This window comes from Eumetopias jubatus, unplaced genomic scaffold (assembly GCF_037043125.1).
Source record: "Eumetopias jubatus isolate StellerSeaLion01/CBP00866 unplaced genomic scaffold, mEumJub1_p1.0 scaffold_13, whole genome shotgun sequence".
Classification (NCBI taxonomy): domain Eukaryota; kingdom Metazoa; phylum Chordata; class Mammalia; order Carnivora; family Otariidae; genus Eumetopias; species Eumetopias jubatus.
Window position 1 is genome coordinate 51,701,189 of NW_028274819.1, and position 24,529 is coordinate 51,725,717.

Consider the following 24,529-nt stretch of genomic DNA (forward strand, 5'->3'; position numbering starts at 1 on the left):
AACCCCAGACACATCCAGATCCAGCACATCCATTAAACTCAGTCAGTATATCTTGTCAGTATCTAATGCTTAAGGCATGGACCCAAACTGTGTATATGTCACATAGTCAACATAAAAGACCGTATCTAGTGATTGATCTACAAGCAAGACAAATTAGCCATTATGAGGAAGAAAATCCTGCTGGTCAGTTACTCTCTGAACCTCCTCCTTCTCCTCCTCCTCCTTCTTCTTCTTCTTTTTTTTTTTTCTGCTTACAGAACAATTCTGTAACTGCTGTACCATGAACTTCCAATAGATGTTATGTTGTTCCTAAATGGCACCAGCCTAACTCCAGCTTCATTCATCTTAAATGGCATCCCTGGGCTGGAAGAAGTGCGCATTTGTGGATCTCCTTCCCCCCGTGCACCATGTACAGCATTGCCATCACAGGGAACTTTGGCCTTATGTACCTCATTGACTCTGAAGAAGCCTTACACAGACCTATGTACATTTTTCTAGCCCTTCTTTCCTTCACAGATGTGCTCATGTGCACCAGCACTCTTCCCAATACCCTCTGCATATTGTGGTTCAACCTCAAGGAGATTGACTTTAAGGCCTGCCTGGCCCAGATGTTCTTTGTGCACACTTTCACAGGGATGGAATCTGGGGTGCTCATGCTCATGGCCCTGGACCGCTATGTGGCCATCTGCTACCCCCTGCACTATGCTACTATCCTCACTGATGCGGTCATTGCCAAGGCTGGACTCCTCACTTTTCTTAGAGGTGTAGTACTTGTTATCCCTTTCGCTTTCCTCACCAAGCGCCTGCCATACTGCAGGGGCAATGTTATACCTCACACCTACTGTGACCACATGTCTGTGGCCAAGATATCTTGTGGCAATGTTAGGATCAATGCCGTCTATGGTTTAATGGTTGCCTTCCTGATTGGGGGCTTTGATATCTTGTGCATCACAATCTCCTACACCATGATCCTTCGAGCAGTTGTGAGTCTCTCATCAGCAGATGCTCAGCAGAAGGCCTTCAGCACATGCACTGCCCACATCTGTGCCATTGTCATCACCTATGTCCCAGCCTTCTTCACCTTCTTTACTCACCAGTTTGGGGGACACACTATTCCTCCACACATACACATTATTATGGCTAATCTGTATCTACTCATGCCTCCCACAATGAACCCTATTGTGTATGGGGTGAAAACCAAGCAGATACGAGAAAATGTCGTTAGATTCTTGCTTAAGGGAAAAGACAGTTCTCATAACATTTAAGTAGAGTCTTCTGAGAGGTTAGAATTCTCTTAGCCAGGTTGAAATCACCAAGTCTCTAAGGAAGTCTCCAAATGAAAGCAGATATCTGGCCACAGGAAATATTTCTATGGGACTTTAATTCTTCTACCTTTTTTTAAAGGGTACCACTATGCCCATTAGTAAAGACTTTCTCTCCTGAAATTCCATGTTCTTCAAAGATTCTTTTTTTTTTTTTTTTTTTTTTGAGTGAGCACACAAGCAGGGGGAGCTGCAGAGGGAGAGAGAGAAGAAGGCTCTCCGTTGAGCAGGGAGCCCAATGCGGGGCTGGATCCAGGACACTGGGATAATGACCCCAGCCAAGGCAGATGCTTTACCGACTGAGCCACCCAGGCGCCCCTTCTTCAAAGACTCTTACTCATAGGGGACAGTTATTGGATCTCTAGGATTAGAGTTGAACTTTTAAAAAATTTTAAATCCCTGGGAAACATGAGCCATGTTCATCAATGTCTGTGCTAATTTATTTATCTCAGCATTCTCCTGCCAAAAATACTTGGAGTTCATTCTTCTTTCCCAAGTTCTTTTCTCCTGCTTTATTCCCCAAGTTTATCAACTGTATATCCAGCAGTGCATACCTATGTTCATCAGAAATCTTCTAAAAGATGTAAGTTGCAGCATATTCATAATACCCAGAACATATATCCTTCAACATCCAAATTGAATAAATAATTGTAGTCTATTTCAAATACAATGTTGAGTGAAAGAGACCAAATAATATATATTGTGTGATTTCATTTAGATGAAGTTCACAAGCAGGCAAAACTAATTTTTGGTTTTAGAAATGAGGATGATGTTTAACATTGAGTATGAAAGTCTGGGGATTGATTGAACAGGGTATGAGGAGTGCTTCTGAGGTGCTGGCAGTGATTTAGTTCTTGACCTGAATGGTAATTACAAAGTATGTCCACTTGGTAATATTTCATGAAGCTGTACACTTATGATGTGTGCTCCTTTTGGTGTGCATATTATAGTTCAATAAAATATTTATTTAAAATAATATGTCTTGAGCACACTCTCTGAACTCTCTAAACTGTGAAACATTTTCTTCCTTGCCTCCTGTGCTGTTTGTCTGTCCATGGCTTACAAAGTATATATACTTAATTTCTTTCCATAGTTTGCTAAATTTAGTATCAATAATATGCATATTTGTATGCTCAAACAACACAGACGAGATAATCATTAAAAAAAATGAAAACCTCCATCTTGAAAATCTCTTCCATCTAGTTCCTTTCCAGAGATAGCCTCTTAAAAATATTGTGTGTGTTTATAGCTATTTTTCTTCTTTTTGGTGATTTCTTCTTTTACTCCAAGCTATGTTTGAACTTTAATTTGACTACAAACTACCCTGTTATAGACAGTGAGGGTTGTAACTCAATTACAATATCTGTCACCTGTGTGATTTGTACATACTTATTTGTGTGTGCATATAGTGCGTACAGGTATACACACACAATGTGTGTCTCTGTAGTTTCCTTCTTTCCCTACTACTTCCAACCTCAGTGCTAATCAGATATATTTTTAATTTCCTGTTCTTTAAAAAATTATTTATTTATTTATTTGAGAGAGAGAGAGAGAGAGAGAGAGAGCGTACAAGCAGGGGTAGCAGCAGAAAGGGAGAAGTCGGGTCCTTGCTGAGCAGGGAGCCCAAAGTGGGGCTCGATCCCAGGACCCTGGAATCATGACCTGAGCTGAAGGCAGACATTTAACCTACTGAGCCACCCAGGATCACCTTTAATTTCCTGTTCTTAAGATCAGTACCATTAGCTACAATTCTAGAAATCTTCTTAGATTTATCATTCGATTGCAATAGCTGAAAACTAATAAAACAGTATTTGAATTACTATAATTATACAAATATTGATATGATTATTGGATATAAATGTATATTACTTTACAAACAGGTCAGGATTACATTCCCTTCTGTATCTGTCCAATGTCACCATCCTTATTATTTTTGCAGGAGAATATTTCCAGCATCAATACTTTTCAGAGATATCTGATAATGTATTTCACCCATAAAACAATGAAAGGATTTCTATGGAAAAAGGGCAAGCAGACAATTAGAAAATGACTTTTATAACAGAAAAGAATGACTGATGGCAAAAATAAGTAAGGGAAGGAAAATAAAGTTGCAAAAATCTCACAGAAAGAGAAAAAAGGCAAGGCAATATAAAATGTGAAAAAAAAAATAAAGAAATATGAAAGTTCTGTCCAGGAGGGCAGAAGTCTCACTTTTAGGATTTACATTAAAAGTGAAAACTGTTCAGGCAAAGGGAGAATTTTTCCAAACAACTATAAAATAATATTCCCTATAACAAAATTAAAAATTTGTATTTTAAGGGTGCCTGGGTGGCTCAGTTGGTTAAGCGACTGCCTTCGGCTCAGGTCATGATCCTGGAGTCCCAGGATCGAGTCCCGCATCGGGCTTCCTGCTGAGCAGGGAGTCTGCTTCTCCCGCTGACCCTCCCCCCTCTCATGCTCTCTCTATCTCATTCTCTCTCTCAAATAAATAAATAAAATATTTAAAAAACAATTTGTATTTTAAGAAATAATCAAGAAATACCAAACTACCTAGAAAATTGTTCATAAAAACTCAAACCTGGACATGCTACTATGAAATTAAAGAACATAAAGATAATGTAAAAACCCTTAAAATATTCAGGTGGAAAACAAACATTAAAATGTTAAAAAAAGTAAATTCATATTTCTGTAATTGAAAAGGTTCCTTACCAATAAATATTGATGCTGGAAGACCATAGCCATTTTCTTCCTTATGAAAATAATTATTAGATACAATTCTGTTCTTAATTTAATAACCAAATATGTGAATGGTAAAGTTATTTTAGATATGCAAAAATGAAGAAAGGAGATCTGTGTAACTACTTTTCTTACAAAGTTATTTGAGGATGTACTCCAGCAAAATGACAGAATAAACCAAAACATGCTCATACATGGAATTCAGACATTAGTGGTTTCAGTCTAGGAAAGGAAAAAAGAATTCCCAGCACTCTGAATGAAGAAGATTGAAGATGAGAATAATTTCTTGTAGACCAACTTTCAACGATTATTCTTGTGTTCAATTTCTTCTGATTATATTACTAGAAACTTACACATTCATACATATTTGCTCCCTCCCTCTCTCTTTCTCTCTCTCCCTCCCTCCTTCCATAACAAGATTAAGTATTATTTATTTAGACACACTAGGAATTAATTTATCCTGGATACTTTACATGCATTATCTCCAATTTTGAATCAATTCTGCAGATAGTCATCATTCACTGCATTTTATTTTTAAGGAGACTGAAACTTGGATGAGTTCATTAATTTGTCATAGGCTACATAGATTTTAGGTAGAGATTTGGGATTTGAACGTAGAAAACTCATGTTGTTTCTTTTTTTTAAATTTTATTTTATTGAAGTAAAAATACTTCACATGAAATTATCCTCTTAAAACATTTTAAGTGTACAGTACATTTGTTGACTGTACATACAATGTAAAGCAGATCTCTAGAGCTTATTAAACTCGCCTAACTGAAACTTTATGATGGCTATTTAGTAATTTTCCCCTCTCCCCTGTCTTGGGAAACAACCATTCCACTCTTTATTTTTATGAATTTGACTGTTTCAGCTACCTCATAGATGTGGAATCATGCACTACTTGTTCTGTCACTGACATTTTTCACTCAGCATAATGTCTTCATGGTCATCCATGTTGTTGCATATTTGCAAAATGTGCTTCTCTAAGGTTGCATTGTATTCCATTATACATATATACTACATTTCTTTATCTATTTAATCACTTCCCTTTCCTACTTTTCTTTTTTTCCCCTACTTTTTTAAAATATATGTTACTTTAGTATCTCCTTGCAATTTGATAGGAGGAATGTCAGAAGGAAGACAGCAGTTTCTTCTTTACTATCACATAACCACATCTTTATTTCCATTTTCTTGAGAGGGATTATCTTGTATAAATTTTAAAAAGTGATTAGAAAAAACTCATTTAAGTTAATGTGTAAGTCACCGAGAATTGATTTGTCCTTTTTTAAATTTTATGAGATATAATTAACACATAAAATTGTATAAGTTTAAGGTGTACAACATGTGTTGATTTGATACCTTTTTATATGTTACGATATGATTACCACTATAGTGTTAGCTAACACCTCCATCTCCTCACATAATTATCATTTCTTTTTGTGGTGAGAGCACTTAAGATCTATTCTCTCAGTAAGTTTGAAGTTTAGAGTACAATACTATTATCTATAATCACTATGCCGTGTCATATCTCCAGGATTTATTTATTAGTCAAACAACATATACCCATTTCCTACTCCCCCAGCATCTGGTAAACATCATACTACTCTGCTTTTATGAGTTTGGCTTTTTTAGATTCTATATATAAGTAAGATCATACAGTATTTGTGTTTCTTTGATTTGTCTCACTTAGCATGATGCCCTCAAGGCCCATCCATGTTGTCATAATTGGTGGGATTTTCCTTTTTTCTCATGGCTGAATGATATTCCATTATCTGTGTGTGTGTATATATAAATACACTATTCAATGATGAAATGGCCCATGAATTATGATCCTGATTTTTTTAAAAATTACATATACATGGAAATAAAGACCCACTAAATCTTAATAGCAGGTATTTCTTGGTGTCAGAAGTATATGTTATTTAGGGGTGCCTGGGTGGCTCAGTTGGTTAAGCAGCTGCCTTAGGCTCAGATCATATCCTGCAGTCCTGGATAGAGCCTCTCATAGGGCTCCCAGTTCAGCTAAGGATTCTACTTCCCCTCTCCCTCTGCACCTCCCCCAACTTGTGCTCACACACTCTCTCTCTCTCTCTCAAATAAATAAATAAAATCTTTTAAAAAAAATGGAAGTATATGTTACTTAAAAAGGTTTTAATTATTACATTTTTCTTATTTTAAGTTAGGGAGTATAATATTTTAGAAATTTGAATAACAAACAACTAAACACTTATTGATTGTAAAGTCACACACACACATACAATTTGCTTCATTTTTAACCACTTTAGACAGAATTTCTAACTTGTAATCTTAATGGTGAGATATCTGTACCATGGGAATTCCCTTCTGCATTGCCCTCATTTGAGGACCAGCTATGGTTTAGTGTTTTATTTTTCCTTCAAATATATGAAGCTTTGTATCATGCTTTCCCTTAGGGCTCCATTGTCTCTCAGGTCTCTTAAGCACTGTCTCACACAGAGACTTGGAAGTCCTGAGCATGAGATTATGCCCTTCCCATGGGAAGTCAGCCAGATTAAGCACTTCTGACCTAAATTCTATGAGGTGAAACCAGGGTGCTACCTTCATATACATTCCTGGGCCCTCACCCTGGCATAAGCACCTCTCATACTCCTTATCTGGAGCTACACTGTAGGTAAGGTAATGCCTTCCAGATATTTTGATCCTAGGCTACTCCATGATAAAGCCTCGGCTTTTTCCAACCTGCCTGTGTGATCCTCAGGATCAAGGGCATTGCCCTGTAGAGGATGTTATTGGTGATTTTTTTAAGCTAGGGAAAATTAGGAAAGTAATGGTCATTCCACATTCAAAGCAACAATAGTACTAACAAGGGATGTGTGCTCTTCTGTGGGAAGAGAGAATCTAGATGATATCAAAATCTCTTTTACAGTTTAGGGAATTCTTCTGTTTATGTTTATTCATTTCACAAATATATGGTATAATGACAGAAGCAGAGGATTAGAATAATAATCCTAAAATGCCGTAGTTCAGGGAAAGATAAATAGGCACACCCTTTTCCCTCAAAGTCACTAGCTCACATTTCCCCACCCTGTTTCATTTCTTCAATTCATCACACAACTTGCAGTCAGCCAATCTAACTCCAATTAATTTAATTTTAATTCGGGAATTGTCCTCATTCATGGGGTGAAATAGGTGGGAGATTGGCCCATATAATAAAGAGCTTATAGGTCAGTAAAGGGATAATAAAAATATACAAATAGTTCTAGCACAGGTCTTCAGGTTAGCATCATTATAAAAAATAGGGAAAATAATGGAGGTACCAGAGAGGAAGAAAGGCAACTTTCAAGTAGAGTATCTGGTTTTGCTTAAGAGAGAGGGGCTGTGTCACCAGTATTTAGTGTAGGGAGCACAGAATTCTGTATCTTTCAGCATGCTATAAAACCTACAGAACGCTGGTTATGTAAAATGGCCATGATAATACTGAATTAGCAGACTCATTATAGGAATGTGATTAAATTCATAAACGATTTTAAATAAGTAAGTAAATATATTTTAAATAGGCAAATATAGAAAACCAAAAGGTATTGCTGCTGTCTTTTCTGAATGCAAGTGAGAAGAGGTTTGAGTTGCTATGCAAGTTGGCTGTTTATGCACAAGGTAAACCTAAAACAACCAGAGCAGAGGCAAAGAAAGGCCTTATGCACCTTGCCAAAGCATTCATTGCCTGACACATGGTAGATGCTTAATGGAAAATTTTAAAATTTAACAAATGGAATTGCTTAAGTTAATTTAGGGTCCATAACTTGAAATATTCAGGCTTGAAATATTCAGTGATAACATCATAGGTCAATAAAAAATTGAATTTGACATTTCAGGAAAAATGTTATAAAACAATAACAAAAAAAATTTGAAACAATCTCAAAGAATCTAGAACTCCTTTCTCTGGATCTAGCTTTTCCTGACATTCTTTTCTAGGGGATCATGGAGAAGATTCTTCAGGTGTCCGATACAATTTTATTCTGTATTTCAGACCCTAAATTCCAAAAAAAAAGAAAAAAAGAAATGTTGTCATAGGCCATCTCTAGAGAAACATAGCATAGCATGGAAGGGAGAAGAAAGTGAGAAAGCAAGGCTTCTTGGCCTTCCTACATCCTAAGCAGTAGCTGATTCATCCAGATTTTTCTGGGGGTTGGGATCAAGTGATAATATAAAGGAGGCTGTTTTCTGTTTTAAACAGCCAGAGGCAACAATGGGTGCTGCACACACTTTGTGTCAAACGGCTGTCAAGCATAGGATGAGGGAACACAGAAGCAGCAGTGATGGTGTCAATCACGGTACTCTCCATCAGATCCTGGAGGCTTAGACACCTGGACCAGGTAATGGAGCCTACCATCATCAAGGAGGGAAGAGAAAATATGATTGATGTGTGGGGGTTTGGTGCAGCATTCATGGTATAGTCTGCTTTTGGTAGTACAGTGTGTTGCTTTGTCTCTTCCACTGGAAAAGGCTCAACACAAGACTGAATGAAGACCTTGTGGTGCATTTCTCTTCCTATACTTTTGTGATTATTCTACTTCCAATCCTTTCCTGTATTCTGTCTCCTTATTAATTCCCCAGAACCACAGGCAAAATAAGGAAGTGGGGGAGTTCCAGGGTAAGTCTGAATGGTACTTGCAACCAAATTACCTCCCCCTTTGGAAGAGAAAGTATGAATCATCTCACACAACCCTGTTCTTTACCTGGAAGATGGCTGGAGTACTGGGCAGGGAGAAATTATAAGCAGGAGGAGCTGTAGAGGTCCCAAGTTAGAAACATGAAGCCTCATATTCCTCCCGAGAAACAAACAAACAAATAAACACAAAAACAAAAACAAACAAACGAGAAAGCAACTGACTGATGTACTGTTTGTTAGCCTTAAAAAGGATTTGGCTTTAGTGGAACAGGTGTGAAGTCTGAGCTAGAAAAACTTGGATTTCAAAAAAAAAAAAAGAAAAGAAAAGAAAAGAAAAACTTGGATTTCATTCTGAAATAATCACTAATAGATTTGGGAAGCAAATTAAACAACCTGTGCCTGGATTCCAGGATACATGGGCTTCTTTAAAGGAAGAAACAAAACAGATGAACATAGGGAGGAAAAAAAAGAGAGCAAACCTGAAAACAGACTCTTTAACGATAGAGAACAAACTGAGGGTGGCTGGAGAGGAGGTGGGCAGGGGGATGGTCTAAATGGGTCTTGAGTATTAAGGAGGGCAATTGTTATTAACACTGGGTATTGTGTGTAAGTGATGAGTCACTAAATTCTACACCTGAAACTAATATTACACTGTGTGTTCACTAACTGGAATTTAAATAAAAACTTGAAAAAGAGAAATTAAATAAACCCATAAATAAATAAAGAAATAAACAAAGAAATAAATAATGGAAGTAACATTCTCCCTCAATGTTCAAAGAAAGTGACTTGTCAAGATAAGTACATGACAAGCGTCCCTTGGGTGGCTCAGATGGTAAAGCATCTGCCTTCGGCTCAGGTCATGATCCCAGGGTCCTGGGATGGGGCCCCACATCAGGCTCCTGGCTCATCAGGGAGCCTGCTTCTGCCTCTCCCCCTGCTCATGCTCTCTCTCTCTCTCAAATGAATAAATAAAATCTTTAAAAAAAAAGATAAGTACATGACAAAGAGATTTCAAATAAGGGAAAAAATGGAACAAAGTCAACATAAACTTGAAGTATATGTAGGATTTGGGGATTGGCATGAAATCTATCAAAATTTAAGCAGGAAATGCTAGGATACACATCAAAGCAGGAGCACCTAAATTTGACTCTATTAAATTCAATGCCAAGAAATTTGAGCCCTACCTTCAAATTGATGGGAAAACATAGAAGATTATTAAGCCGTGGATTAAAATATCCTCAAATTATGCTATAAAACAAATTTGACTTGAAAAATACAAGAGGCCAACCCAAGAAATAGGTGGATGTAGCTAGGTGGTCTTTCAAAGACAGTAAGAGTGGTGATAGGAAGGGCAATATTAGAAATGTTTCCGGATTAAAAAATAGAAGTCTTGTCTGAGAATAGAGGACAGGTAATAGACATGCTGAAGTGATCTGGACAGAGTGAGAACTGAAGCACCTTGAGCTGTAAAGGAATTTTACCCAAGGTGAAGGAGAAGAATACCTGAGAAGATCACAAAGATGCTGGTAGCTCACGTGGTAGAAAATGACACCATTGTCCAAAAGACAGATCTCAAGAAAATGAACCTATTCTGGCATGGGATAGAGGCTGAAGTGATGAGTTTAGTCTCCAACATGGTGAATTTGAACTGTCCGTGGAAACGTCCAGCATGCATTTAGAAGGAGGACTCGACAGTTGTTACATAGTTTCTTATAAAATTAACTACCTTAAAATTATCTTCATGTTGGCTAGATTTGAGGTAATGAGAGTGGACATATTCTAAGAAAGAGAATATGCTTTTCAAGAATTATGTAAAAACAGAAGACATGGAAAGGAGACAGATGATTTCATTTGCCTTGGCGAATTACAGGGTATTTGAGAAAGGGAAGTTCTTATTTTTCTTTCTTTTTTTTTTGGTTTTGTTTTATTTATTTGTTTGTTTGTTTGTTTATTGTTGTAGAGGTTCTTATTTTTCTCTTTCATGGGACAATCAAGTTAGCTTGACCTTCATGGCCACTATCCTGGTATCTCGTAGCCATATAGCACCTATGCTTGTATTTTGAATTAATATACCCAAATCACCATGATACTAACCTAGGAGTAAAATAAACTTCTGATTATTTTTCAGAACTCTTTGAGGAAGGTATCATTAGTCATACATTATAAATGAGTCACTGAGGTTCAAAAGTGAAGCAAACTTCACCAAGTCATAAAATTGGTATGGAAAGAGCTAAAATTTGAACAAGATCTTATTTGATATAAATAACCATAATCTTCCCATTACATATTGCCACACAAGATTAATGTGTTGAGCAAATTTCAGGCCTCCTCCATGCAATGATAACTTGCTATCATAAGCTAGGTACTCTGTCATATTAGGATGCAGAGTAAAGAGATTGCATGAATGTTAGAGTCATATATAAATATCCTTTCTATCCCAGAATCTAGTTTTATGACACATCATTTGATATCTCTGTGCCTCAGTTTCTTCTATCTGATGTCAAAGAAAATAACCACTTTGTAATTGTGGCTTTACAATTACATTTAGACACTTAAAAAACATTCACAATCTTACCCTAATGTAGTATTGTTCAATAAATGGTGTATTTTCATAGTCACGATTATTTAGAGTTGTTGGTACTATTATGAATGTAACTATATTCCAAATTTAAGTTTGCATTCTCAAGGATGTTCTGAATTAAATTTTTATTTCTTAATTTCTTCTTCTCAGGACAGAGACTTCTGGATAAATAGAGTTCCTCTACTGAATTAGTTATGCTGGTTTCCAATAATTCATATGTTGTCCCCAACCTTTTATTCTTAATGGAATTCCTGGTCTAGAAAGAGTACACGTATGGATCTCCCTTCCATTCTGCACAATGCATATCATCTCTCTTGTGGGAAACCTTGGCCTTGTGTACCTCATTCATCATGAGGAGTCCTTATATCCCACAGTGTATTTCTTTCTGGCCATGCTGTCCCTCACTGACCTCATTACCTGCACCACTACACTACCCAATGCACTCTGCATCTTCTGGTTCAATTTCAAGGAAATTAACGTCAACACTTGCTTAGTCCAGAGGTTCTTTGTTCATGGCCTCACAGGTGTGGAGTCTGGTGTGCTCATGCTCATTGCTCTGGACCACTATGTGGCCATTTGCTACCCATTGCATTATGCTACCATACTCACTAACCCTATCATTGCCAAAGCTGCACTTACCACCTTCCTGAGGGGTGTGTTGCTGATGATTCCTTTCCCATTCTTGGTCAAGCATTTGCCCTTCTGCCAAAGTAATATTATCTCCCATACATATTGCGACCTCATCTCAGTGGTGAAGTTGTCCTGTGCCAGCATCAGGATCAATGTCATCTATGGTCTGATGGTTGCCCTCCTGATTGGAGTGTTTGACATCTTGCTGTATATCTGTGTCTTACACTATGATCCTTCAGACTGTGGTAAGCCTTTCATCAGCAGATGCTCGGCAGAAGGCCTTCAGCCGCTGCACTGCCCATATATCTGCCGTCATCATCACCTATGTTCCAGCATTCTTCACTTTCTTTACCCCCTGTTTTGGGGGACAGACCATTCCCCCCTCTCTCCAAATCATTGTGGCTAACCTTTATCTTCTACTTCCCCCAGCTCTCAACCCCATCTTTTATGGGATAAAGACATAGCATCAGAGACAGTGTCATAAAGCTCTTCCAGGGTGAGAAATGTACATGTATGCAGGACAATTGAAATTAGTAGAAGACGAATGAAAAAACACCAAGGAAGCCACTCATGTGTTACATCATACATTCACTCGGGAGGTATCTTATATTGTCCAGGTCTATCCCAGAGTATGTTTTCTGCAGTGATAGAAGGGAAATTTGTTGCTAATTCTGGATTTATAACCCAGTGCCTTCCCTTTATTTTTCTCCATCACTAATTTTAATCAGGTAATTGATATGGGTTCCTTATAATTTTTCTCTAATGTATCCATGTAAGATATTTCTTAACTTTCTGAGAGAGGTCTTTAGTGTCTTTTCTATGTTTGTAATCTTGCTATTGGAGAAGAAACAAAATGGCTTTTCAGGACTTTTTCCAGCCTGGGCAGTTTTTGAAACTAAAATGCAGTTTATGAATTAGGTTGATAATAGGCAGATAAAACTGGCAGTCATGGCTTTTAAAAGAATGGCATTTAGTAAACATCATATTGTAAAAAGCTTTGCAGACCAATTTACTCAAGAATAAAGAATGCTTACAAGGTATAAGTTCGCCCTTCATAATAAAGGCAATATATGACTCAAAACACCTATACAGTTTCTCAATATTGATTTATTTTTCCTCACTGATATCAGGGTTTTGTTTCCTCTATTGAATAAAATTACTTACTAAGAATACTATGGACAGTCTTAATAATGCTCAAATCTACCAGAGGTATGAAAACTTCTTGGATATAGTCTCTCCACTATAATCTCTTAGTTCAGTATCTCTTTTCTGGCACGCTGATCATCAGTGATCTCTCTTCAGTTTCCTCCCCTTTATCTCGAGCATCTGATGCACCATTTGTTGAGGTGTTGTCCATGGACCCCTGAGGGCTTCAAGACCATCTTGGAAAACCTAGGAATCACAACAATTTTTAGAGTAGTATTAATCTATTATTTGCCCTTTTCAGTTTCATCCTTTTACCAATATAGAATGAGTTTTCCAGGGTCTATAAGATGTGTGATTATTATTTGTAAAATATGCCAACATTTAGAAGATCTGCATAACTCAGTGAGTCAATATTTCTAAATGACAAGTTTTGATGCTACAAAATGATGAATGTGTAAAGATTAATTCCAGTGCAAGATAGAACAGTTTTTTTGCATTTATTTCACATTTTTTAGGATAGTTGACACACGAAGTTTATACATTGTGCTATGCTCAACATAATCATAGCCATCATCTGTCATCATATAACACTATTACAATAAATGACTGTATTACTTATGCTGTTTGTTCATTCTCTGTATCTATAGGTCTGATTCTGCTTTTGTTTGTTCATTCATTTGTTCTTTTATTAAGTTTTTAATTTTAATTCCAGTGTAGTTAACATACAGTGTTATATTAGCTTCAGGTGTACAATATAGTGATTAAACAATTCTACACATTAGTCAGTGCTCACCATGATAAGTGTATACTTTAATCTTCATCACCTATTTCCCCATCCCCCTACTCACCTCCCCTCTGTTTATTCATCTGTATTTTGTTAGATTCCACATATGAGTGCAATCATATGGTAATTGTCTTTTTTAGTCTGACTCAATTCATTTAGCATAATACCCTTTAGGTCTACCCATGTTATTGCAAATGGCACAATCTCATCCTTTTTTTATGGCTGTGTAATATGCTATTACACACACACACGCACACACACACACACACACACACACACACACACACACTCTTCTTCCTTATCCATTTTTCTATCAATGGACACTTAGGTTGTTCCCATATCTTGGCTACTATAACTAATGCTGCAATAAACATAGGGGTGCATGTATGTTTTCAAAGTAGTTTTTTCATTTTCACTGGGTAAATGCCCAGTGATTAAATTAATGGATCATATGGTAATTCTATTTTTAGATTTTGAGGAACCTCCATACTGTTTTTGCACAGAGACTGCATCAATTTACATTCCCACCCACAGTGTACAAGGGTTGTTTTTTTTTCTCTATATCTTCACTGACTCTTGTTACTTCTCGTCTTTTTGATTTCAGCCATCTAACACTTATGAGGTGATATCTCATGGTTTTGATTTGTATTTCCCTAATGATTACTGATTTTGAGCATCCTTTTGTGCATCTGTTGGCCATCTGTATCTTTGGAAAAATGTCCATGTCTCCTGCCCATATTATATTGTTGTTTTGTTTTGTTTTTTGGTTTGAGTTATATAATCACTGTGGTTTTAATTTGCCTTTCCCCTTTGACTGGTGCCATAAATTTCATATGAATATTTCCCATTTAGATTTCTTTATTTTGAAGTATCTGAATCTTCTGCCAATTTTTCTATTGAATTTTCTAATTTGTTAGAATTTGTATTTGTTTGTTAAATGTAGTCATTGAAAACTCCCTCTCTCTATCTCTTTCTTTCTCTCTCTTCTTCCTGTCTCTATCTCTGTTTATTGCAATTGCCAAATTTTCAGAATCTAAAATTGGCATAACATTTTTTCTTTTTTTAAATTTTTTTTTAATTTTTTATTGTTATGTTAATCACCATATATTACATCATTAGTTTTGTGCAGTGTTCCATGATTCATTGTTTGTTCATAACACCCAGTGCTCCATTTTTTTTTTTTTGGCATAACATTTTTAACTGATGTATAGTTCATATAAATTCTTTCAATTTTCTCCATCATGTTCTGTATCGTAAATTCTTGCTCCCTAATCCAAGTTATTAATTGTACTTGGCTATCATATTTAGTCTTTTTAAAACTGAAATACTTCTACTGAATTTCTTTGAATTCTATAAAATTGATATTTTAGAAGTTTTTTTAAGTAGATTTGCTCTCATCTTTGATTGAGTATTCCTCATGATTAGATACAGATTATGCAGTTTGGAATATATTTACATATTTTGGCCTTCTCAGTGCCTCACAACACTAAGGGCATATGCTGTCATTTGATTCCATTTTGGTGATATTAACACTGATATTTGGTTAAGGTTGTCAGTATCTTCCAGCCAAACACACACTTGCAGTCCAACTAAGCTGGATTTAATACTTGCTGCAAAAGTCTGAAAACCTGTGAAATTGTGAGACATCTCCATAAAGGCGTTTTAAAAAGAGACTTTCTTTTAACACGCGTTAGAAAATGTAGCTAAGGCACTAATTCAAGCATGACATTCTATGGAGTTGTGGGATATGTGGAAGATGTCTGAAGTACATAATTACATGGTCTTCTGTCTGGTAACTAAACCACAGCATTCAGAAGCCAATGGATAGAGAAAGAAGTATTTTTTTTAAATTGTTTTCATCCCTAATAACCTATGTTTTGTTTTTTTCTTTTTTCCTCTCAATTTAGTCTCTATTGGTAAGAAGTTCTAATTTCCAAGTGTAGGAGATCTCTTCTACCTGAGACACAGTGCCTAAAACTATGGCTGCTACTTGATTATTTGTGGATGGCCCTGCCTATAGATCAGGAAGTATAAAAGGAGTAGCTCTAGTGGCAGAAATACTTAACCCAGATGGTCATGAGGAGATATGTTGCTGCTGCATTTTGGTTGGTGGGGGAGGGTAGCAGATGATGTTTGGAACCAGGTGGTATATATATACCACCAGGAGTTCAATGCAGACCTCTTGGTGTTTCTAATTTCTGGTGATTGTCAACAGGCAAATATAGCTTTAAAAGACTGGAAAGGCATAGAAACCCAAGGTTTTCGTCCCTTCAGGGATGAAGATGTAGAAATTTGCCTTGGCATAAAACCTAGACTAGCAGAAATTCCAACTATGGGAGAGGAGAATCTATAATAGGAAGTAGAATAGGGAGATGATGGTTATCATTTACGGCTTCAGGATCAACTACAGCAATGGGTTTGTATATTGTCGCATTAACCTTCCTATTGCAAGTTGTCTTTTTTTATTATAGAAATTGTGACTGGCTGCTAACTTAAAAAGGCCATGAAAAGCTAGACTTAATATAATGTGGAATAGCACTGCATTTGGATCGTGTGGGTGGTCAAATATAACAGATGTTGTTGGTACCCCTTCTGTAGCCTCTTGGCTCTCAGTTACCTATAAATAGTGTCTTTTTTCAAGTGATGACTCTGCTTGAGAACTTTCTCTAGCTAGCAGGCAGAGAAGCCCAGAAGTGATCAGGGATTAAGTCACCTAAGTCCCATGAGTTGGAGTTGGAGGGCAAATACTCAGATGTTCTCATTTCATGGTGGGAAAATGCTGATACATGTCCCATAACATTATCTATAAAATATCCTCAGATGTACTGAATCCATTTACCTACAATCAGTAACCTGCTATTTACATGCCTTATACTGATTTCCTTTCCTTCCCTGTCTTATGTTCCCTCTCATCAATGTTTCCCAGTATCATCTACCAAATAAAATTTTAAGTCAAATTCTTACCTCAGATCTGCTTCTGGGAGAACTCAGCATAGTGTAGTGTCTTTCTAAACCAAACTATATATGTGAGAAACCACTTACCTGAAGAGAGATACCCAGCATTTATTTTATTTATAATATGTACTAATACTAATAGGTGGATAAAAGGGAATATTATCATTTTAATTTTAGTGATGAAGTTCAAAGAGTTCATACAGATGATAGGGAGCCACTTTAGGATTTGAAACTTGGTGTATTCTGATTCCAGAACCAAAGTTTTTAACTGGTGCACTATATTTCTTCACCTTAAACAACTACTGGCTCTGAAGGAGAAAAATGAAATTTTGATTCAGTCATTTACTTTTCTCTTAGTTGATGCTAAAGAAAGAATAGAAAAGATTGAGTGACAAAATATATGAATCATATAGTAATTTTAGGAATTATGGATAACAGGATTCATTGTGGTTTAAGAACTAAAAAGCATTTATATATGGACTACTTAGTTAACAACAAAGTGGCATTTACATAAAGTACAAGAACAGGCCAAAATTAATCATGTAGATAAAAGTCAAGAGAGTGCTTAATGGGATGCCTTAGTAGTTCAGTCGGTTAATTGATCTCAGGACCCTGGGATCAAGTCTTGCATCGGGCTCCTTGCTCAACAGGGAGCCTGCTTTTCCCTCTGCCTGCCACTTCCCCTGCTTGTGCTCTCTCTCTGACAAATAAATAAATAAAATCTTAAAAAAAAAGAGAGAGAGTGGTTACTTTTAGGTTACTGACTTGGAAGGGGCATGAACGGAGCAATTCAGATGCTGAGAAAAAACATTTATTGACCTGGCTTGTGTTCTCTTCATGTTAATTCATCATGATGTGTGTTCTCTTCTGTGTGTTTGTTATACCTCTCTTAAAATATTACTTTTTTTTACTTTTATTTAAAATCAATTAATTAACATATCGTGTATTATTAGTTTCAGAGGTAGGGTTTAGTGATTCATCTGTTGCATATAATACCCAGTGCTCATTCCATCAAGTGCCCTCCTTAATGCCCATCACCCAGTTACCTCATCACACTACCAATCTCCCCTCCAGCAGCCCTCAGTTTGTTTCCTATAGTTAAGAGTCTCTTATGGTTTGTCTCCCTCTCTGATTTCGTGTTATTTTATTTTTCCTTCCCTTCCCCTATGTTCATCTGTTTTGTTTCTTAAATTCCACATATGAGTGAAATCATATGGTATTTGTCATTCTCTGACTGACATAATTTACTTAGCATAATACCCTCTAGTTCCATCCACATTGCTCCAAATGGTAAGGTTTCTTTCTTTTTAATGGCTGAATAATATTCTATGGTATATATACCACCTCTTTATCCATTAATCAGTTGATGGACATTTAGGCTCTTTCCATAATTTGGCTCTTATTGATAATGCTGCTAAAAACCTAGGGTGCGTATATCCTTTAGAATTAGTATTCTTGTATCCTTTGGTTAAATACCTAGTAGTGCAATTGCTGGATCATTGGGGGGGGGTTCTATTTTTAACTTTTGAGGAAACTCCATACTGTCTTCCAGAGTGGCTGTTCTAGTTTGCATTCCTACCAACAGTGTAAGAGGCTTTCTCTGTATCTTTGCCAATATTTATTGTATCCTGAGTTGTTAATTTTAGCAATTTTTTAAAAATAATTTTTATTGTTATGTTAATCACCATACATCATTAGTTTTTGATGTAGTGTTCCATGATTCATTGTTTGGGCATAACACCCAGTGATCCACGCAGAATGTGCCCTCTTTAATACCCATCACCAGGCTAACCCATCCCCCCAACACCCTCCCCTCTAGAACCCTCAGCTTGTTTTTCAGAGTCCATCGTCTCTCATGGTTCATCTCCCCCTCCGACTTACTCCCCTTCATTCTTCCCCTCCTGCTATCTTCTTCTTCTTTTTTTTCCTTAACATATATTGCATTATTAGTTTCAGAAGTACAGATCCGTGGTTCATCAGTCTTGTACAATTCACAGTGCTCACCATATGGAGCACATACCCTCCCCAATGTCTATCACACAGCCACCCAATCCCTCCCACCCCCCCACCACTCCAGCAACCCTCAGTTTGTTTCCTGAGATTAAGAATTCCTCATATCAATGAGGTCATATGATACATGTCTTTCTCTGATTGACTTATTTCACTCAGCATAACACCCTCCAGTTCCATCCACGTCGTTGCAAATGGCAAGATCTCATTCCTTTTGATGGCTGCATAATATTCCATTGTGCAGATATACCACTTCTTCTTTATCCATTCATCTGTCGATGGACATCTTGGCTCTCTCCACAGTTTGGCTATTGTGGACATTGCTGCTATAAACATTGGGGTACATGTACCCCTTCAGATCCCTACATTTGTATCTTTGTGGTAAATACCCAGTAGTGCAATTGCTGGATCAAATGGTAGCTCTATTTTCAACTGTTTCAGGAACCTCCATACTGTTTTCCAGAGTGGTTGCACCAGCTTGCATTCCCACCAACAGTGTAGGAGGGTTCCCCTTTCTCCACATCCCCGCCAACATCTGTCGTTTCCTGACTTGTTAATTTTAGCCATTCTGACTGGTGTGAGGTGGTATCACATTGAGGTTTTGATTTGGATTTCCCTGATGCCGAGCGGTGTTGACCACTTTTTCATGTGTCTGTTGGCCATTTGGATATCTTCTTTGGAAAAATGTCTGTTCATGTCTTCTGCCCATTTCTTGATTGGATTATTTGTTCTTTGGGTGTTGAGTTTGATAAGATATTTATAGATCTTGGATACTAGCCCTTTATCTGATATGTAATGTGCAAATATCTTCTCCCATTCTGTCGGTTGTCTTTTGGTTTTGTGGACTGTTTCTTTTGCTGTGCAAAAGCTTTTTATCTTGATGAAATCCCAATAGTTCATTTTTGCCCTGGCTTCCCTTGCCTTTGGTGATGTTTCTAGGAAGAAGTTGCTGTGGCTGAGGTCGAAGAGGTTGCTGCCTGTGTTCTCCTTTAGGATTTTGATGGACTCCTGTCTCACGTTTAGGTCTTTCAACCATTTGGGTCTATTTTTGTGTGTGGTGTAAGGAAATGGTCCAGTTTCATTCTTCTGCATGTGGCTGTCCAATTTTCCCACCATTTGTTGGAGAGACTGTCTTTATTCCATTGGACATTCTTTCCTGCTTTGTCAAAGATGAGTTGACCATAGAGTTGAAGGTCCATTTCTGGGCTCTCTATTCTGTTCCATTGGTCTATGTGTCTGTTTTTGTGCCAGTACCATACTGTCTTGATGATGACAGCTTTGTAATAGAGCTGGAAGTCTGGAATTGTGAGGCCACCAGCTTTGCTTTTCTTTTTCAATATTCCTCTGGTTATTCGGGGTCTCTTCTGGTTCCATACAAATTTTAGGATTATTTGTTCCCTCTCTTTGAAAAAAGTGGATGGTATTTTGATGGGGATTGCATTGAATGTGTAGATTGCTCTAGGTAGCATTGACATCTTCACAATGTTCTTCCAATCCATGAGCATGGAATGTTTTTCCATTTCTTTGTGTCTTCTTCAATTTCTTTCATGAGTATTTTATCGTTTTCTGAGTACAGATCCTTTGCCTCTTTGGTTAAATTTATTCGTAGGTATCTTATGGTTTTGGGTGCAATTGTAAATGGGATCGACTTCTTAATTTCTCTTTCTTCTGTCTTGTTGTTGGTGTATAGGAATGCCACTGATTTCTGTGCATTGATTTTATATCCTGCTACTTTATTGAATTCCTGGATGAGTTCTAGCAGTTTTGGGGTGGAGTCTTTTGGGTTTTCCACATACAGTATCATATCATCTGCAAAGAGTGAGAGTTTGACTTCCTCTTTGCCGATTTGGATGCCTTTGATTTCTTTTTGTTGTCTGATTGCTGTGGCTAGGACTTCTAATACTATGTTGAATAGCAGTGGTGAGAGTGGACATCCCTGCCGCATTCCTGACCTTAGGGGTAAAGCTCTTAGCTTTTCCCCATTGAGAATGATATTCGCTGTAGGTTTTTCATAGATAGCTTTTATGATATTGAGGTATGTACCCTCTATATATATGCCTATACTCTGAAGAGTTTTGATCAAGAGGGGATGCTGTACTTTGTCAAATGCTCTTTCTGCATCTATTGAGAGGATCGTATGGTTCTTGTTCTTTCTTTTGTTAATGTATTGTATCATGTTGTTTGATTTGAGGATGTTGAACCAGCCTTGCAGCCCAGGGATAAATCCCACTGGGTCATGTTGAATAATCCTTTTAATGTACTGTTGGCCCCTATTGGCTAGTATTTTGGTGAGAATTTTTGCATCCATGTCCATCAAGGATATTGGTCTGTAATTCTCCTTTTTGATGGGGTCTTTGTCTGGTTTGGGGATCAAGGTAATGGTGGCCTCATAAAAGGAGTTTGGAAGTTTTCCTTCCATTTCTATTTTTTTGGAACAGTTTCAGGAGAATAGGTATTAATTCTTCTTGAAATGTCTGATAGAATTCCCCTGGGAAGCTATCTGGCCCTGGGCTTTTGTTTCTTGGGAGATTTTTGATGACTGCTTCAATTTCCTTAGTGGTTATAGGTCTGTTCAGGTTTTCTATTTTTCCCGGTTCACTTTTGGTAGTTGATACATCTCTAGGAATGCACCCATTTCTTTCAGGTTATCTAATATGCTGGTGTAGAGATGCTCATAATATGTTCTTATAATTGTTTCTATTTCTTTGGTGTTGGTTGTGATCTCTCCTCTTTCATTCATGATTTTGTTGATTTAGGTCATTTCTCTTTTCTTTTTGATCAGTCTGGCCAGGGGTTCATCAATCTTGTTAATTCTTTCAAAGAACCAGTTCCTAGTTTCATTGATCTGTTCTACTGTTCTTTTGGTTTCTATTTCATTGATTTCTGCTCTGATCCTTATTATTTCTCTTCTCCTGCTGGGTTTAGGCTTTATTTGCTGTTCTTTCTCTAGCTCCTTTAGGTGTATGGTTAGGTTGTGTATTTGAGCCCTTTCTTGTTTCTTGAGAAAGGCTTGTATTGCTATATACTTTCCTTTCAGGACTGCCTTGGCTGTATCCCAAAGATTTTGAACAGTTGTGTTTTCGTTTTCATTGGTTTCCATGAATTCTTTTAATTCTTCTTTAATTTCCTGGTTGACCCATTCATTCTTTAGTAGGATGCTCTTTAGCCTCCATGTATTTGAGTTCTTTCTGACTTTCCTCTTGTGATTAAGTTCTAGTTTCAAAGCATTGTGGTCTGAAAATATGCAGGGAATGATCCTAATCTTTTGGTACCGGTTGAGACCTGATTTGTGACCTAGGATGTGATCGATTCTGGAGAATGTTCCATAAGCACTAGAGAAGAATGTGTATTCCGTTGCTTTGGGATGGAATGTTCTGAATATGTCTGTAAAGTCCATTTGGTCCAGTGTGTCATTTAAAGTCTTTATTTCCTTGTTGATCTTTTGCTTAGATGATCTGTCCATTTCAGTCAGGGGGGTGTTAAAGTCCCCCACTATTATTGTATTGTTGTCAATGTGTTTCTTTGCTTTCGTTATTAATTGCCTTATATAATTGGCTGCTCCCATGTTCGGGGCATAGATATTTACAATTGTTAGATCTTCTTGTTGGATAGACCCTTTAAGTAGGATATAGGGTCCTTCTTCATCTCTTATTACAGTCTTTGTTTTAAAATCTAATTTGTCTGATATAAGGATTGCCACCCCAGCTTTCTTTTGGTGTCCGTTAGCATGGTAAATGGTTTTCCACACCCTCACTTTCAATCTGGGGGTGTCTTTGGGTCTAAAATGAGTCTCTTGCAGACAGCATATGGATGGGTCTTGTTTTTTAACCCAATCTGATAGCCTGTGTCTTTTGATTGGGGCATTGAGCCCATTTACATTCAGGGTAACTATCGAAAGGTATGAATTTAGTGCCATTGTATTGCCTGTAAGGTGACTGTGACTGTATATTGTCTGTGTTCCTTTCTGATCTATGCTGCTTTTAGGCTCTCTTTTTGCTTAGAGGACCTCTTTCAATATTTCTTGGAGGGCTGGTTTTGTGTTTGCAAATTCCTTTAGGTTTTGTTTGTCCTGGAAGCTTTTTATCTCTCCTTCTATTTTCAATGACAGCTGAGCTGGATATAGTATTCTTGGCTGCATATTTTTCTTGTTTAGTGCTCTGAAGATATCATGCCAGTCCTTTCTGGCCTGCCAGGTCTCTGTGGATTGGTCTGTTGCCAATCTAATGTTTCTACCATTGTAGATTACATATCTCTTCTCCCGAGCCGCTTTCAGGATTTTCTCTTTTTCTCTGAGAATCGTAAGTTTTACTATTAGATGTCAGGGTGTTGACCTATTTTTATTGATTTTGAGAGGGGTTCTCTGTGCCTCCTGGATTTTGATGCCTGTTTCCTTCCCCACATTAGGGAAGTTCTCTGCTATTATTTGCTCCAATATACCTTCTGCCCCTCTCTCTCTCTCTTCTTCTTCTGGGATCCCAATTATTCTAATCTTGTTTCTTCTTATCGTATCACTTATCTCTCGAATTCTGCCCTCGTGATCCAGTACTTGTTTATCTCTTTTTCTCAGCCTCTTTATTTTCCATCATTTGGTCTTCTATATCGCTGATTCTTTCTTCTGCCTCATTTATCCTAGCAGTTGGTGCCCCCATTTTTGATTGCACCTCATCAATAGCCTTTTTGATTTCAACTTGTTTAGATTTTAGTTCTTTTATTTCTCCAGAAAGGGTTTCTCTAATAACTTCCACACTTTTTTCAAGCCCAGCTAGTATCTTTAAAGTCATGATTCTGAACTCTAGGTCCGACATCGTACTAATGTCTGTATTGAGTATGTCCCTGGCAGACGGTACTACCTCTTGTTCTTTTTGCTGAGGTGATTTTTTTCATCTTGTCATTTTGTCCAGAGAACAGATGAATGAGAGAACAGAATACTAAGAGGTTAACAACGTCTCCAGCAAATATACTCTATACAAATCAGAAAAGACCTGAAACCAGGGGACCAGAAAGGGAATGAAAGAAGAGAAAAAAAAGGAAAAAGAAAAAGATAAAAACAAACAAAAACAGAACAAAACAAAAAAAACAGAATATGATCAAATATGATCAGGCTAGTGCATAGATCAGTGCCACACACTAGTTTTGGGCATATTTTGGTATGTTAGAAGAAAGTGCCTGCTAAAATTTTAAAGGAAGAAAGACATATATGTACAAAATGAGGGTTGATACAATGAAGGGATGGAAGATGATTGTAAAGATGAAAATTATAAAAGATTTTATAAAAGGAATTGATAAGATAAGAAGTTGTTTTTAAAAAGAAAGAAGGAGATTTAAAAAGAAAAAAGAAAAAAAGAAAAAAAAGGGAGAGAATGTGATCAGGCAGGAGAATTGAACAAAGCCATACACTAGTGATTTAGGGTATATTTTGATCTGTTAGAAGAAATTGTATCTCAAAATTTTAAAGAGAGAACAACTTATATATATATGCCAAAAAAAGGATAACTACTATGAAGGGATAAAAATATGACTCTAAAAATGAAAAATAAGAAATGTTTTTTTAAAAAAAGGGATTGATGTTGTTTGAAAAAGGGAAAAAAAATTAAAAAAAACAGTTAAAAAATTAACTTTGAAAAACTAATGAATTATGGTAAAAAAGCCATGAATTCTATGTGCAGTATTCCCCTAGGGCTGGAGTTCTCCCATTTTCCTTGATCGGTAAACTTGGT

The 24,529-nt window shown here is 37.0% G+C and overlaps 1 protein-coding gene and 1 pseudogene across 1 annotated transcript; both read left to right on the forward strand.

Moving 5' to 3' along the window:
• The first annotated feature begins 300 nt into the window (after window positions 1-300).
• On the forward strand, window positions 301-1,265 carry LOC114219380 (olfactory receptor 52N1-like). The gene is given in 2 exon segments (XM_028116942.1): window positions 301-372; window positions 375-1,265. Coding segments are annotated over 2 exon segments (963 nt in total).
• Window positions 1,266-11,481: 10,216 nt separating this feature from the next.
• Window positions 11,482-12,445, forward strand: LOC114219379 (olfactory receptor 52N5-like; annotated as a pseudogene).
• Window positions 12,446-24,529: the final 12,084 nt, after the last annotated feature.